Genomic DNA, 18,394 nt, shown 5'->3' with positions numbered 1-18,394 from the left:
GTTCTTATTTCTGTTTTATTTTTTGGTTCACAAACAATACAAGAAAAATCATGATAAATGACACAAAACTACAGTTTAAAGATGAGAAACTTTATTTTAAGGAAGCATCCAACATGAATATTTGCTGAACATTGCAATGGCAACAAATATATTGTGTCAATACACTCACAGGCAAATAACTTAAACAGCTGTAATGCATCCCAAAGATTCAAAGCATTGCATTTTCTTAGCTGGAGCGTTTCACCACATTAAACTCAGAGTGATTCAGTTTTAATCAAACAAGTAGTTTGTACACAGACGAGCCTCCAGGCTGCAGCTCCTATAGGTGCCTCTTATAATGTGTGTTTACAACAACGTAAACATTATTTTATACCTGCACAGACACCAAAAGTCATTTTGGTATTTTTCTATAGCTGTGAAAAAAGACAACAAAACCCTCAGTTATAACAGAGGTGATTTATAATACACGGTCAATAATGACCCGATATTTCACTGACCCTCAAAATCAATAATACTCTAATGCTTCTAGGCAGATACAACACAGGTTTGGACACAATGGGTCCAAAGTGACTCTTCAGTGTGTTTTTCATGCAGAGTTTTAACATGAAAACGCAGCAGCATCCACCTTCTGAAGCATAGCAGGCGCTGCTCGGACAATCTCCCTCCTCTCCTGTTTACACTGCAGAGCCTGCAGAAGGACAACACAGCAGAGACAATAATTACTAATGATATCAAACCTGCTGCATCCACCAACAACACTGACACTGCTGCAAAACAGCCTGCATGACACTGCTCTGACCTGGAAGTAGACAATGATGATGAGCACAAACATGACCAGTATCACCAGCACAGCCACAGGAACACTGACTGGTGCCGTCCCATCATCATCCTCTTCTTCATCACCCCGGTGTGCATTGTGTCTCTGAGCCTCCAGCACAGGACATTCAGAGCTTTCTGTGGATGAAGGAGACGGATGAAGACAAAGTGAGACTGAAAGTGAGACTGAAATGTGTGTCAGTTCAGTGAGTGAACACAAACGAGAGCGTCTGCAGGTCACGTGTGGGCGTCTCACCTAAAACATGAATGAGTGTGCCATTGCCAGTGAGTCGCAGGTACGGCGGTGGGTAGAAGACTTCGATCTTGCAACGGTACATGTCTGTGTGTTTGGCTTTCAGTCCAGACACTGTCACCTCCACAGCGCCCTCTCTCAGCTGAGCAGAGCACTGCACCTAAAACACACATCACACATTAGTTTGATTCCAGCTGTTGACAGGTGGTCTTTTTAATTTGAGTCATGACATATGAAGATGCAAGTACAAGAAGGAAACAACAGAAACTATTTCAAACAAAAATTAACAAAGGTTCTCAAGACATGAATAAAAAGAAGGTAGCAGTATCGTGTCCCCTGCACCCAGTGGTGCTCCTGGAGGGGGACAGAAGGAACATACATATTCGTTCTCATCCATGGATAGGATGTGACATAAAGGTGATCACCTTATTTGGGTTCTTTCTTTGGAAAGCCTGTGCACTCATACATCGGTCTGATTTCATAGTGTAGTAGCTCATATTGAATAAAGACTTAGGGCCCTATTTAGACGATCTATGGTGTCCAAGTGCATCTAGGGCCTGTCAAGCTCCACTTAAACTGCATATAATCTGGATACAACGTAAGGCTTTATTTATGCTAAATGTTAGATATGGAGACGGAGACGGGCAGGGCCTTCGGTCCACAGTCTGTTCATTTTGTCCATATTTGTGCATGTTTCAGGACCACTGGAGATGGTGGAGGCAGTGTGGCATAGTTCAAACAAGACATGGCCACAGAAGATGACAAAGAAAAGGTACAATATTATAAACTTCTCCACCCTTGCCTCGTTTGTTGTTGTCTGAAATTTCTGACTCTTCTGATTTACATGGCTGATTCAGTCAACTGGAGAAGTAACCATTAAGAGCAGTGATGTCACTGCAGCAAATATTGTGGGACTTTACAGCAGCAAAACTAAAAGCTGCAGTTATAAAGCTGACAGAGGAAACAGAGCTTAACTTTAAGCCTCTGAAATAATCATTAAAGTTACGCTGCTCCTTGTACGTAAATGTGCACAGCGTCTATCGTAATAGAACGTCCGGCAGCAGCAATAAGGGCAACCAGCCTCGTATCATGCTGACTTTGGAGCTCTATGGAGCAGCTCTGCTCTGCTCTCTGCTATGTTCACATTTTACAGAATATTTTCCTCATTAATGATAACATTTTACCAACCTGCAACCCATCAGCATGTCCCTGTGTGTGTAACACGAGTGTACACGTGTTGGGAGCCCAACTATGTAGACACATCTTACAATCTGAATAATCTGCCCTTAAAATAGCAGGATAATGCTGCACCATTCTAACTTCAGACTGAGAGTTTGTTGGTCAACAATCACTTTCTGCTGCCTCAGAGAAGCCAACTATGCACCTGACCACACCTCATTTTAGGACCTACATGCCCATGAGGGTACAGATGGGTGCATGTATGTTTGCTACTTACTCACCATGGGTGCTGACCATGATAGTGACAACTGTGTCAGTCTTAAACTCGCAAGTTGCATTGTGCTGTGCACCCTTTTTAAGACATGGCCCATTACCTTCAGAGCATAAGACATAGCCAATAAAAATGTTTCACCAGATGTCACATGTTGCAAAATCCTATTTGTTGCACAGAAGTCTGTGACATCATTGTTTTCCAACAGAGAAGCAGAAAATCTCCCTACTGGAATTTGCAAAACTGTTTTAACTTTGACAAAAATAATGGTTCTGATGAAGGATCCCTGTTTCTTACAGTAAGAGGCTGACAGGGAAAAGAAAACATCATTTCAGGGCCTTTAATGTGAGATTACATTATTTTGGATTTTGGATGTACCTCTCGCTCCTTCTCCGCGTCGTCCTCGACCTGATCTGTGAAGTTAAGCATGGATGAGCAGAGTTCCTGGGTGCCATAGAGTCCTTTCAGCAGGGTCACACGGAGCTCCTCAGGGTCAGGGTAGGGATAGTGCTGGGTTTGGTCAGAGAAGGCTTGGATCTGGTTGAAGGAGGGTTGGGGTTGGACGAAGCACTGGACCCGTGCCGTTCCGTTGCTGCTCACCACTTTATAGGGCTGGGTCACCTTCACAGCTGACAAGAAAAGGGATGGAGACAATTCAGGAATGAACTGATGTGTGTTGTTTTTTTTCTCTTCAGAGTTTGGACCTCATGATAATGGACTGAATCCAAAGGGGGGATGACAGAAGATCTCTGCAGATTTTTAAGGACAGAATGAACAGGAAGCTCACTGCAGCTGTCTGTGAAGGAGCAATCCAACTATGAAGGTTACAGTCAGAGGCAGACAATCGTAAATCATTCACTGTTGATGTTACTTGAAACCTAATTATTCTCATTACTTGTTACATTATTCTCAGTTACTCAGCTCTGACCCACAAAATCCCAAAAACTCTCCACACCCACATGTCACTTCCTGTGTTCAGCACATGGGGACATTAAAAGACAAAACATTGTGGTTTTACAGCAGACGGCAGCTCTGCAGAGATGCCGTTGTCACAATGAGACTGCGGCGTTCACACACGCCCTGAACAAAACCAGGTGATTCCTGAATGTAGACTAACCAGTGACTATCGCTCGCTAAGAGGCCAAACACACACTTTCCACCTACTTTTTCCACTGAACACAGACTGGAAAAACTCACAGCAAACTCCTCATCAGACAGCAAACAAGTCAACATGTCAAAATTTCAACCACTATGTGGCCTACAGGTAGAACTGAATTACACTGAATTGCAGAGCTTGATGTGCTTTCAGTGCCACAGTATTTACCACCATGGGACCATCAACAATGAAAATCAACAGACAGACAGAGGTTGATGAGAACTTTTAACCATTATTCCACCTTCACATGAAAGACTTCAGCATTTTTCAACCTGGACACTACTGTCTCATGTTTTTGTGTCTAACTGATCGGTTGGAACAACAGTTTTTGCAACTGCTCCAGTATCAAACGAGAGCGCTGCAGCTGCAAAACAGGCTGCAGTGTAGCCTGGTTCCAGACCATAGACCCCGCCCACTCAACTGAGTAGGCTTGCATCTCTGGTCTGGCATACTTCAATGAATTTGCGATTTATCTCGTCCAAATGATGGACGGACCAATGAATGCTGGGGGTCTAGCAATTAGCCAATCAGCGCCACGCTGATGTCAAGCTGTACTCCGGTGGGTAACTGGTGAGGATAGCAACAATGGCGACCGCTACAGATCCTACAGACCACATTAACGATGCTATCGAGGTATTTCGCCACTACTCGCGTTAATGGAGGACCAAATTAAGGAAGCTGCTAAACTGGATTCAACGGCGATGCAGCTGGGCGTGCACGACGACGGAGACATTTTAAACGGGCAATGCTCACTTGTTTTCAGCACCCCCGGGGCATGGATACTAATGACGTCAGATTCTGGGTGAGTCGTTGATCTCTACTGATTGGTTAGGGAAAAATCAAATTCCCTCCCCCTTGTAAATCGCCTTCAATGGAAGCCATGTCAGACTGAAGGTTCTGGGAGCTTTAGTCTGACACTCAGGCTAGCTGCAGTGTGCATGTTTGCACCACCAATTTACGTCCACTTAAAGTGTCTGTTTTTGCCACTGAGAGGCTCAGATTATTATACTAAGTGTCTGACAACATTATGGAAAGGATTCCACCAGCGTTAAGCTAGACTAGACATTCAAAGTTGACAGAAACAAATAAAGCTCACAAAAGCTGCTGTGGTGATTGTTGGAACAGAGGAAAGACAAACCAACCTTACTTTGGTTGAAATAAACCCTAAATTCACTCAGTTAGATGTGAAAACATGCTGCCTCTGTACACACTAAAATTATTGGTATTTAAATGGAGTCTGGTGAGTTTGGCGAAGGTGATTTTGGGGCTGTTTCTGGTTAAATAGAAAGGATCTTTCTCTTAAACAAAAAGGTCTATCTCTGTAGGGATCATTTCCATAATGCTGCCAGACACTTAAAATACCAATCTGAGCCTGTCAGCCGACATTATTTGATGGTGCATGATTGCCTTGTGTGATACTTTGCAGCCCAATACTTCAATTAAACACAAAGACATGAGAAAATAGAGTCCAATTGAAAAAAACAAACCCACAACCTTTTTGTTTCCTTTTGCTGAAAGTTAAATGAGAGGATTAAAACCATTCTCTCATCCGTGTCTTGAATACAATACAGTCCAGTTAGCTTAGCTGAAAGACTAAAGGAAAAAGTCTGTCATATAACCACCTGTAAAACTTTTTTACACTTTCTTACACTTTGCAAACATATGACAGAGATATAACAGATTAATCAGTGAGCTTTTACAGCTTTAGCTTTAGTTTGTCAGCTTTGGACGGAGCCCGGCTAGCAATTTCCCCTTGTTTCCAGTCTTTGTGCTAAGCTAACAGGCTGCTGGCCCCAGCTGTATACTTACTGCTAATTATTTCCGGGACATTACAACATGTAACTGTAATATTTCACAATAAATTACATTTGTACCACTTCACTGGCTTTTACTGAGATATTCAACCAGATTTTATTGTGAAATTCATGCAGGTAGATATAGTAACTTTAGAAAAGCAGTTTAACTGAGAGCTGACAGTTATACACAGTAATTCTACAGGAGCATACTGCACAACTACACAACAACTACAGTGAGATCACAGTATACAGCTGTCAGTTCACAACAGTGTGCTGTAAAAATGTCAGGAATTTACTGTAAATGTACAGTCAAATATTTTACAGTGCAGATATAAGAGGCATATCTCCCACAGTCTTGTTCTGTACTTTTAGTTTATTTTGTGTTCATCAGTTGCTGTGTGTATTTAGGGCCAAATTAAAGCCATCAAATTCCTAGAGGTACTTAATTTCTGAGAGGATTTCACCAATAATTCATGACAACTGGAACATTCTGTAAATATGTTAAGAAAAACACGTACAAAACGCAGTTATATGAAAGCAAAAAGTCTCCTCTCTCATATCAAGTGTGAATTCAGTGCTCATCAGGCTGCTGCTAAGATCACTTCATCTGAAACAGAGTCACCATAAGGTCAGGGTCTTACCTGCCCACAGAGGTCCAGGAAAACAACAACAGTTAATCTTTTATCACCTGATAGCAGAAAGTGTCACCAGCCCCTGAACTAAACATCCCATCACTTAAAGTGTGTTGATACTCACCGCTACACACAGGCAGGCAGAGGCTGAGGACCGTCCCCAAAATCCAAACCATCACACAGTGAGTCAGGAACATCCTACAGAATCTCACAAAGTTACACACTGACAGTAAAAAATCACCAAAAATGCTGGTGAGCTCACACACACCCTCTCACTGAAGAAATTTCCTTAAAACACAGCAAAAACGGTGAAACTCACCTTTATAGTCGAGCATTTTCCTCAGCTGTCATGGAAACTGTGTGCCATCACAGGAAGTGATGATGGTGTTTTGCCGGTAAAGAGAGACGGCAAGTTGAAGCGGCTGTGGTTCTGCAGGAAAGCTGAGAAGAACTGAATTCAGTGATTTTACCAAAGCAGTTTAGTCTCAGCGTTATTAACAATCTCTTTGGCTTAAAAAATAAAAGAAGCAGAAAAACTTAACTCCAACAATTTCTTATTGTGTTTGCTCAAAGTCACAGTTATGGAAAACTAAAGAAAATAAAATCATGCTGAAATCTGAATTGATTTTCGAATGTTTCTGAGGCAGGTTTACATGTCGGAAACAAAAGAAATCTACTCAACTTTTTCTGCAGGTAACGCTTGTGGAAAGTTTTGTGCTGAGAGTCAAATGACTTGTTCAGGTGGAAACTTTTGCAGGGCTGATGTTAAGTTTGAATTCCTATTGATTGCCGCGCTGAGTCTGAATTTTCCCTGCAAGAGTTAGATTTAGATTACAGTGTTATTATCAAACTCTGGGAAATATCTACATATAATAATCTATGTTTTTAGTCATTTCTGTGTTTTGCTTCCGAATTAAAAAGAAATCCTTTTACATAAGCCTTCAACTTTATACCTGCTTGTGAACAATATCCCCTAAAGCCTGCACAGTGATGATTGTACCACAGCAGCACTTTATTCTGAGCTCTCAGTTGTTGAATTCACACATTAGCGTCAGTCTCTCAGGAATCAGCAGAAGATTTTTGATTTCGGGTTATAACACTTCCAGCTCCTAAAGTCAGCACTCAGTGAGCACATCCTGAATCAATATGACTCTTTGAAAGTGACCTAACAAGAGGTGAATGAAGGGCAGCATTCGTCGCATTTACAGGAGCAGGATAGGATGTTGTGTCAGGGCGAGCAGAGAGAAGCTGAACAGCAGCAGAGTGATTGCATCATGCTGTGAGTGGGATGTACAGTAGAAACTGCTGCAGCTCGACTGCAGTCTCTGACTCCAGCTGCAAAATGTCATGAATTCAGTAACAGACACTAAGTGCTTCACATCCAACACATTCTCACTCTGACCTCATCACATATCAATGTGTGATCACGGACTTTCCACATACGGATACAACTTGCAAGGTACCCTGGGTGCGTTGGTTGTTAGTGGGCGCTGGTAGTTTGTTGACACTGCCAGGCGCTGTTAAATAATAACAGCGACCAGCTGTGTATCATGTATCATCATCAGACTTTGGAGTGAGACCCGGTTTAACTTGTGCACTGTAATTTAGTCCTTTTTCTTGTCTTCTTCCATCATTGGCTGCTGCTTTATAATCGGCCATGTTTCCAGATGGTTCTAGTGATCAATGATTGCTGGGTGTGGAATAATTTAATTCCACACATCCTGATCCCAACAAGACAGCTGCGTGGTTGCTCCTCCTGAACACGAGTGTCTGACTCTGAACAGCGTATAGCAGTGATCCACAGCAGGAGCAGGACAGCACCTCACATTCCCACTGTCACACCAGTCCTTATTCACCGTAAAGCACACGTCTCTTCTCCCTCTCTCCCAGAGTCCTCTGCTCTGTCAGATCAACATAAAAAAAGAGTCACCTGGTTGAATGGCCTTATCCATGATTCAGCCAAGTTTTAGTGAATCAAAGGATATTATAGTTTCTTATATCCTGTCGGAAACACCTTAACACCTTAACTACAGCGAGCAGGATGGCAGTTCAGCTGGTGCTCATTCCTCTTTATCTTTTCCTCGATGTTTACATTTGAAAACCTCAACCTGGCTGCCACACAGAAGTCGGCAGGAGAAAAGTTTACAGACAGGTGAGAGGACGTCCTCATTCTGATGACTGACCCACATCCACACAACCACCATCCAACACACTTCAAATAAACCGAAGAGCCTAAAGTTAGCACAAATTTAGTGGAGCTAACAGACTGGAAATGTCTCCACCTGTTTCTTGACCTTTTAAAAGAAGAAAATGTGATGTGACGACCCAGTCTCACTGTGAAGTCATCAAAAATCGACGCTTAGTCAGTGACTTCCAGCGTGAGACACTGACCGTCTTTCATGTCAGCGTGATTCGCAGCCGGTTGCCCTTATTGTTTAACGGCACTTTGCGGCGTCAGGAGGGAAAGTGGTGCGAAAACAACGGAGGATAAGGCAGCGGAAGTCTAAGTAGGGTGGATGGGTCCAACAACCACCAACTTTCACTTTCCGTACGATTGCAAAGCCAAACCCTATTCGTTTTTCCTAAACCCAACCACATGCATTTGTTTGGAGAGCATTTATTTTGCAAATGCAAACTGTGCATTTTCTGTGAAAACAGAAGTGTATTTCTAATTCAGACAATGCATGTAACAGGCTGAAGTTGACAGAACCTAGAAGACACTCCCAGGGTACCTTACACATGTATCTCAACATGGAAAGTCCATGACCAAGTGTGGACATGTGACGAGGTCAGAGTGAGGATGTGTTGCTTTTAGGGGACGTACACTGACGGTGCAGAGGAGTAAATCAGTTATTTGTTACTGTATAGTAAAGCCTTGCAGTAGCTTCCCTTTATCTGTCTATCTGCATCAGCTTCTTCATTTACTGAATTTGGGTTATATAAACACAGACATTTACACTGTCGCTCAGAAAAAACCTTTAAAAATAAACCTATGATTTGTAATGTGGGGTTGAAATGGAGTGAGTGATGCAATCAAAAGTTTGATTGTGATTTTACATCATGCAACAGTTTCTGTTATGTCATCAACTTTATTCTTCTTTGGAATATTAATCATTTTTTGCTGACTCATCTTGTTTGAATTTCTTTGCTCTCAGTACCTGATAAAGTTGCAAACAGTGGAAAATAGCTATTTCTAGTCGCTGTGTTTTCAGATAGATCAACAGTGAAAGTGCTGATGTTGTGACATTCTGAGTCGTCCTGACGTCACATCTGTGTTTTGCCTGGAAACACTCTGTGGGGTTAAACCCCATTCTTACTGAAGTCACAGTCAGCACTACGATCTTCAGTCACCCTGGAAAACAGTGGTTTATTTCTGCTGCTGTCATTGTTTCAGAATGGTTTAGCATGAAGTACAGAAATATAATTAGAAACTGTCAGTCAGAATTTATCAGATGAAGCTGATTTCAGTGCAGATTAAACTACGTAGGGTGATATCAGCTACATTGGGCCACTTTCTGGTTAATCACTTGGGAAACTAAGAAAAAACAATCTATGACATTTGATGGTGTTCCTATTTTAATATTTTTGTGTTGAATTTATGTAATAAAATATAATTGTTAAGACCCTACAGCTGTTGAAACATCAGCTGTCCCCCATTTTTGAGATGTGCAGTGTTCAGGTAAAATGGGCCACTCAAACTGCAACAGTCATTTTTTATAATATAATCAAATTATCTTTAATATCAACACACACAACACAATAGAACTTTACATTTAAATACATTAAATGCTTTAAAGAATTCATGAAAAATAACATTAATATAGTCATAACATAGCGATCAGGCTTCAGGTCCTTTTGTCTTCCTTTCTCCTCCTCTCCTTTCCTCTCTCTTCCTTCTTGTTTGCCATACTGTAATTATAGTTTCATGTTACCATCTTCCACTATCACTTCTAGGCTACAGTACATGCCTTTTTCACCTTTCCCTTTCTCGTGTGTGTGTGTGTGTGTGTGTGTGTGTGTGTGTGTGTGTGTGTGTGTGTGTGTGTGTGTGTGTGTGAGTGTGAGTGAGCGCTAGCTAGTGAGAGCTAGCTCACGATGTGCCCTGGACCAGAGCTAACACACATTCATAATTACAAAGGAAAATGTGAAGAGGACTGACTGACCTTCATTTCTTAAAGTAATGATGGCCACTCGTTTTTCTTTAGTTAGCTGATTGGTTCTTGCCATAATATGAATTTTAACAGTTGTCCAATAGGGCTGTCGGCTGTGTATTAACCTGACTTCTGCACAACACAACTGATGGTCCCAACCCCATTGATAAAGCAAGAAATTCCACTAATTAACCCTGATAAGGCACACCTGTGAAGTGGAAACCATTTCAGGTGACTACCTCTTGAAGCTCATGGAGAGAATGCCAAGAGTGTGCAAAGCAGTAATCAGAGCAAAGGGTGGCTATTTTGAAGAAACTAGAATATAAAACATGTTTTCAGTTATTTCACCTTTTTTTGTTAAGTACATAACTCCACATGTGTTCATTCATAGTTTTGATGCCTTCAGTGAGAATCTACAATGTAAATAGTCATGAAAATAAAGAAAACGCATTGAATGAGAAGGTGTGTCCAAACTTTTGGCCTGTACTGTATATTTGTCTGTCTAATAAGGAACTTTTGGAGTGTGTTTTGTGAAAGAAGTGTTCAGTTACTTTGGTCTGAAAATGAAATATTAACATCCATCCAGTTATTTTCTGTACAGTCTTAGAAATAAAGGTTCCAAAAGGGTTCTTCAAAGGTTCATGTAAAACTAAAGGTGTAATTAGGAACCCTTTTCATCCAAAGAAACTTTGTTGGAAGAAAGAAAGTCCTTCAGTGACTGTTGAATGTGTTGATGTTTAAAGATTCTCACCCTCCAATATTCAAATGTTTACTCATGTTTCAAACAGTAGTTTTAAATGTAAACTCCCTTGAATTTTATTCGTGTTCTGCCACAGATGATATTTTAACCATCAGTTGATCCCAAACAATCTCACAGTTCTTGTAATATGTTGTTTTAACAGGCACTCTGTAAATCTGCATCTTGTATTCAGTTCTAATTTGGAAATGAGTTTCAGTTCTGTGCTGAAAAATAAAAATGCAGACCTGTGTGTTATATATTCCACATACAATGGAGTGAAAATTGATTTATTAATTGGTTACAGTGAGTCATGAGTCATTCCCCTTCATGTTTAGTCAAATTACATTCACACAGTGTGGCATACATGAGACTGTCAATAGTTTTTGGTGAGAACGCAGATTGTGTTTGATAACATGTGTGTTCAGGCCTCTGCAGGAAGCCAACAGAGACTCAGCTGAGAGAACAATAACAGACATTAAATTCCTTTTTTTGTTGGAACAAAATGAGTTTCCTTGTGACAACGGGGCGTCGTACCTGGTTGGGCTCAGCGTGGGAGAGAGGCCGGAGAGATGATTATTTGGAGGAGTGCAGAACGAGCTGGTGGAAACAATGACGGCTCCTCTCAAACTTTTTTGAAAACAGGAGGCAGATAAAATGTTCTGGGAGCCAGGCTGTGTTTAAGTTTATGTCACTGGAGTTCAACAAAACAAATATAAATCACCTGATATTTAATATTCACCTCAAACATGCTGTCAGTCACAGATGGTTACTTTTTAATTAGAGTTTAATGATCTGTGCACTGAGGCAACAACATCTGATGCCCCATTATCTTCACTGATTTAGCCATGCACACTCTGATGCCATTAATGTCAATATGGTGAAAAATTATTGTAAATATGCAGCAAAAAACAAACAAAAACAAAACAAAAACAGTTGCTGCTGTGTACTGAAATTAAATGGGCTGTTTTGTGTAAGTATTTTTTTTAACCAACAGACAAATGGATTCACGTTAATGTGTGTTTTTAGACATATTTTGATTTAAGAAAACAAAACACAACAAATAAACCTCATGGCGCCACCAGGACGTGGTTTCACACACACCTTGTGACAACTTGACACAATTTCACTTCAATTTCAACTTTATTTATAAAGCCCAATATCACAAATCACAGTTTGCCTCAGAGGCCTTAACAGCAGACGACGTCCGTCTGTCCTTGGACCCTCACAGAGGATAAGGAAAAGCTTAAGTTGAGCGACGTCTGTAGATGATCCAAAGTTTCAGGATGAGTTTATGAAAATGTGAGTTATAGAAAATGAGAGAAGGTCACAGAATTTGACATTTTTAGAGCCGAGGACCATCAGAGCAAAGGTGCAGATGATTTGAGAGATTAATATACTGAAAGAAAATGACCCTAAACCAGACGTTTTTTGAGGTAATTGCGTAAACTTGATGATAAAGCGCCACCTTGAGGTCAATGAGGGTCATTTTTTGTGCCTGAGCAGTGGATGGAATTCGCAACCCACCTGCCAGTGTTGTGAGTTATAATACATTGCTTAACAGAAAAAAAGAAAAAGAACGGGAAAGACAGAGCAAAAAAAGGAGGAGGGGAAAAAGGGCTCCGTCAGCGAGTGTTGCTACCTGGGACCTGAATTATCAAACAATAATTTGGCGGACCCCCTGCGATAACCCTGAGGACCCTCTGTTTAAAACCCAGGCTGTAGAGAGCTGAAAAAATTCAGAAGGGTCTCCATATCTGAACTAAGGTTTGAGAACACTTTGAGTGTGTTTGGTTCCATGTGTGAAGAATCAAACGTCTGGTTAAGAGTGAATGCTAAAACCACACAGGATTTATTTGGTGAGACAGCACGATGTTAAAGAGTGTGAAGACTGAGTCAGAGTCACTTTGGGTTTCAAACATCTCCTGAAAAGGTTTAAGTCCAGTTCAGACCAAAGATTTATGATGGGATGAAACTGTTTTAGAACGTTGCAGAGAAAAGTGTCATCAGTGTGAACTGGCTGGTCTGAGCTCGACTCAAGCCGGCTGATGGTGTCACCTGACACTCAGCTGGTCAAATGGCCGGCGGCTGGTTTTAAAACACGTCACCTGTTTCAACAGCCAATCAGATTGTAGTGAAGTCCGCTGGCCAAGTCAAAATGACTGCAGACAGCGCGTTGGCTTGCTGCAGCAGGTGCTCCGTCCCCACCGAGCCCTCTGTGGGTCGCTGCTGCTGCTGGCTGTATGTGCTTATGCCCCGCCCACACACACATTCTCACTGACTGATGAATTGGCGCTGGTTATTTATATTATTTTATTACACGGCTCTATTAAATGCTGTATTCTGATTGGTCAGTCGCGACATTCAGAGGTCTGATATTACTGTGTAATGACAGGTGCTATGTAGCCCAGCGTTGCTAGGGACGCTGCCCTGACAACAGTTACTTTTTTATCGGGTTATTGTCGCGCAGATTCAGCCGTTGCTGGCAGTTTTTTTTTTCTCTCCTCCCGATTTAATTTAGAAATCAATAAAAATTGTATAATTAATCAATATTCTGTCTCAAATTATTTATTTAACTGATAATTAGCTGTGTAATAAGCGGGATAATGTATAATGAGCCGGTGAATACTGGGAAAACAACTCCCTTCAGGGGAATAGAACCTCGACGCGCTGTCGGGAGTTATTTTCACCGGCTCATTATACATTATCCCTTACATATTAAACATGGAGCTTTGAATATCAGACATGTTTTGGTCAGTCCGGGTTTTAGTGGATATAGGGTGACATCAGGTAAAATGGGCCATTTAAGGTTTGAGCGTCTCAGCTCTATAAAAGTTAACAGCCAATGAATGCAAATGACTTCAAACTGTTGCCGCAACAGTACTTGACATGTAACAATTGATTTGATTGGTCTATGGTTGCTATGGTGGGTGGGGCAAAACCTCATATTGAGACTGCTCCAGAGAACTGCATGGTGAGTGCCCTGACATACCAAATCTTAACTGTCAATGATAAGGTTGATAATTCAATAAAAAACAAATGTACATACAGTACAGGCCAAAAGTTTGGACACAGCTTCTCATTCAATGCGTTTTCTTTATTTTCATGACTATTTACATTGTAGATTCTCACTGAAGGCATCAAAACTATGAATGAACACATGTGGAGTTATGTACTTAACAAAAAAAGGTGAAATAACTGAAAACATGTTTTATATTCTAGTTTCTTCAAAATAGCCACCCTTTGCTCTGATTACTGCTTTGCACACTCTTGGCATTCTCTCCATGAGCTTCAAGAGGTAGTCACCTGAAATGGTTTCCACTTCACAGGTGTGCCTTATCAGGGTTAATGAGTGGAATTTCTTGCTTTATCAATGGGGTTGGGACCATCAGTTGTGTTGTGCAGAAGTCAGGTTAATACACAGCCAACAGCCCTATTGGACAACTGTTAAAATTCATATTATGGCAAGAACCAATCAGCTAACTAAAGAAAAACGAGTGGCCATCATTACTTTAAGAAATGAAGGTCAGTCCGGAAAATTGCAAAAACTTTAAATGTGTCCCCAAGTGGAGTCGCAAAAACCATCAAGCGCTACAACGAAACTGGCACACATGAGGACCGACCCAGGAAAGGAAGACCAAGAGTCACCTCTGCTTCTGAGGATAAGTTCATCCGAGTCACCAGCCTCAGAAATCGCAAGTTAACAGCAGCTCAGATCAGAGAGCAGATGAATGCCACACAGAGTTCTAGCAGCAGACCCATCTCTAGAACAACTGTTAAGAGGAGACTGCGCGAATCAGGCCTTCATGGTCAAATAGCTGCTAGGAAACCACTGCTAAGGAGAGGCAACAAGCAGAAGAGATTTGTTTGGGCCAAGAAACACAAGGAATGGACATTAGACCAGTGGAAATCTGTGCTTTGGTCTGATGAGTCCAAATTTGAGATCTTTGGTTCCAACCGCCGTGTCTTTGTGAGACGCAGAAAAGGTGAACGGATGGATTCCACATGCCTGGTTCCCACTGTGAAGCATGGAGGAGGAGGTGTGATGGTGTGGGGTGTTTTGCTGGTGACACTGTTGGGGATTTATTCAAAATTGAAGGCACACTGAACCAGCATGGCTACCACAGCATCCTGCAGCGACATGCCATCCCATCCGGTTTGCGTTTAGTTGGACCGATCATTTATTTTTCAACAGGACAATGACCCCAAACACACCTCCAGGCTGTGTAAGGGCTATTTGACCAAGAAGGAGAGTGATGGAGTGCTGCGGCAGATGACCTGGCCTCCACAGTCACCGGACCTGAACCCAATCGAGATGGTTTGGGGTGAGCTGGACCGCAGAGTGAAGGCAAAGGGGCCAACAAGTGCTAAACACCTCTGGGAACTCCTTCAAGACTGTTGGAAAACCATTTCAGGTGACTACCTCTTGAAGCTCATGGAGAGAATGCCAAGAGTGTGCAAAGCAGTAATCAGAGCAAAGGGTGGCTATTTTGAAGAAACTAGAATATAAAACATGTTTTCAGTTATTTCACCTTTTTTTGTTAAGTACATAACTCCACATGTGTTCATTCATAGTTTTGATGCCTTCAGTGAGAATCTACAATGTAAATAGTCATGAAAATAAAGAAAACGCATTGAATGAGAAGGTGTGTCCAAACTTTTGGCCTGTACTGTATATCACAAATATTACAAACATGTAAATATATATTTTAACACAGTTCATGAGAGACAGTGATGCAGGAAAAAATCCTTTAAAACAGTTTGATTAATTGTTAAAACAGCTGTTTGACATAATAAAGGTACATGTTCCTGTCAGAAAACATACATACAGCATTTGTACATACAACATTTGCAAATGTATTGCTGTTACATGTGTGTCTCTGGATTATGATTATTATTCTAAGTATTTTGAAAAAATCAGGTTTCAGTTTTTTGCATGTTTTGTACGTCAGCTTATCTGCTCAGTGCAACACACCACTATCTGCTGCACAAACGCTATTGCTAATAGATGTAGTTTGATAACATTTTTCAGTTTAAATAAGATAAAAGTTTAATTTAATTAAATCATTCACATCATAAGCAGCTCCCTTACTGACTCTTCTACCAGACTCTGTACATAAACTACAGTCCTGCCATTTACACTGAGAGTGTGAGACAACTTTCAGAGCTTTATCAGCTGTAATATTTCTTCATCGCTGCCACAGGCTGCGCTCAGGCTTTGTAGGGTTTCCTGGCCTCTCCAGGTTTGGTGTTGACATACACATTTGAATCCTCTTCATTTCTCTTCATCTTCACCTGCAGGATACAACACAGAGACAAGACAAGAGTTTCAATTTAACTTAACAATACTTTTCAAAATCTGTGCAGTAAAGAACACTGAGTGAAGTCACTCCATGTTTTCTGATTTACCCATAAAGCAATAGTAACGCAGGTAATAGACAGGCTGTAGATGAATAAACCTCCACATGCCACCCACGTCACCACCTCTGGGATGAACGGAGTCCTGACTGGACAGCTCTGATTGGTTCCAGGGACGGTGTCATTGATTATTGGCAAAGACTGTTTTTCTGTGAATTGATCAGAACACAGCTTCGTTCAGTGTGTTTCATACTGTGTATCCAGTGTGACATAATTCAGTGTGTATTTGTGTTTTTGGTCTACCTGCCACTATGACCTCAGTGGTGTGACAGTCCTCTGTGCATGGTGGAGGATAAACCACTGTCCTCTTGCAGACGTACTCTCCACTGCTGTTGGCTGTGACTTCAAACTGACTGGAGAACAAACTCTCTGCAGAGTCAGACTGCAGCAGAACAGAAAAGACAAACTCAAAACAAACTTCAGTGCTGTTTGACCCTGAACAAACAGAACATGATGGCCAACTATGTGACAGCCGTGACTGATCAGAAACTGAGAAAGATGCTGACTCAGTGATCACAGGCTGGACACAGAGACGGACAGACACAGAGCAACATTTCCTGCTACACTGAAACACCATATGAAGACACCAAACTAAACTTAAGTGTAAACTCCAAGAGTTTGATTCACTCTCTGACCAGACTGAAATGCAACATCTACTCAGAGAAAATAGTGTCTGCGCCACAGATGCAGCAAAATATGTCCGTGCATGTTGCAGCCTGAGAGACGACCAACACAACATATCAACCGAAACTGAACTAAATTTTTGATTTCTGTACACAGAAACACTGGGGAGGAAAACCTTGGGAAATTAGTTCCATCATTTTATATGTTAACTTATCACAAACAGTACAAATTGGGGATGCACCATAACATCGTCACGTCATCAGAATCAGCCAACATGTTTTTTCTTATTTAGCACGATGACTGAATATCACAGACACTGAACAGTATTTCATGTCTCCATCTGCTGGTGGGCCGTCACCATCAGAGTCTGTGTGTATAATATGATGTTAATCCACTACAGAAGAGACTTGATGATGATCACTGACATTAGGTGGGGAAACAAGTGGATATATCGGCATCAGTTATCGGCCAAATGAGTTGTTACATATCAGCATATCAGATATCGGCAAAAAATCCAATATCTGATTTGATTTGATTTCTTTATGTAAGTGTCATGCTTCAAAGAAGCCCAGCCCTTATGGGCTTATAAGACACTTTATCTCAAAACCAGAAACAATGATCAAACATACAATTAGGAAACAACCAAGATACAAAACAGATGTACAATAATACAGATGTACAATAGTAGAACGTAAACACAACAGTCCTCGTGATTAGGACAGTGAACCCTAATCTAATCCACTCATATATCTCACTCATAGAGCAAGGATTGCCTTCTATTCCAGGCTTCGAAAATGAAATTAGCAGCCTTAAAAACCTCAGTCTTAAATAACCACTCCAACTTCTGACCATCATCCACCCAAAATAAATCAGCTTTTTGTTTTTGCATTTCATCAAACAGGGGAACCCTTAAGTCCTCATACTGTGAACAATAAAACAAAGTGAAATTCATTTTCAGCCTCTTTTAGATCACAGACATTACATATCCTATTGTCTGCAGGTACCGCAGTGAACCGCCCCACTTCAATAGCGAGGGGTAGGATACCAGCTCTCAGCTGAGCACACAGTGACCTTCTGGTTAGAAAGGAAGTAACGTAGGGTTCAGGGCCAAAACTCTGCTTCATTTGAACATATGATCAAAGCTTGGGCTTGAGCCATATGTGATTTGACCATATAGGTTGTGTTTTGTTTCTTATAAATTAATGATTTGTTGTCCCCTGCGAGCTGCCGTATTGGATGCCCTGGGAATGAGAACAGGCTGCAGTTTACGTTTAGTTTATTGTCATACACATTAAAAAGTACAATGTGTAGTTCAGTTGCAATAAAAGAACATCTGCCCTGGCTCTCTCAGCTCTGAAATAC

The 18,394-nt window shown here is 41.3% G+C and overlaps 1 protein-coding gene across 1 annotated transcript; it reads right to left on the bottom strand.

The window, feature by feature from the left end:
* Positions 1-69: 69 nt before the first annotated feature.
* cd28 (CD28 molecule) lies at positions 70-6,497 on the bottom strand. The gene is made up of 6 exons (XM_049593527.1): positions 6,423-6,497; positions 6,228-6,301; positions 2,898-3,148; positions 1,073-1,229; positions 800-954; positions 70-688 (listed from the first exon to the last, which is right to left on the bottom strand). The coding sequence occupies exons 2-6, from the start codon at positions 6,298-6,300 to the stop codon at positions 599-601; spliced, it is 726 nt and encodes a 241-aa protein (XP_049449484.1). The 5' UTR covers position 6,301; positions 6,423-6,497; the 3' UTR covers positions 70-598.
* Positions 6,498-18,394: the final 11,897 nt, after the last annotated feature.

Source organism: Epinephelus fuscoguttatus, linkage group LG13 (assembly GCF_011397635.1).
Source record: "Epinephelus fuscoguttatus linkage group LG13, E.fuscoguttatus.final_Chr_v1".
Classification (NCBI taxonomy): domain Eukaryota; kingdom Metazoa; phylum Chordata; class Actinopteri; order Perciformes; family Serranidae; genus Epinephelus; species Epinephelus fuscoguttatus.
The sequence above is the reverse complement of the archived record's forward strand: the minus strand, read 5'-3'. Positions and strand labels throughout refer to the sequence as shown.

Coding starts and splice junctions, on each gene's coding strand:
- cd28 (XM_049593527.1), bottom strand. CDS start 6,300: ATGTTCCTGACTCACTGTGTGATGGTTTGGATTTTGGGGACGGTCCTC. Junction 3,149..6,227: donor CTGCCTGCCTGTGTGTAGCG/GTGAGTATCAAC, acceptor TTTTCTTGTCAG/CTGTGAAGGTGACCCAGCCC. Junction 1,230..2,897: donor ACGCGGAGAAGGAGCGAGAG/GTACATCCAAAA, acceptor TGTGTGTTTTAG/GTGCAGTGCTCTGCTCAGCT.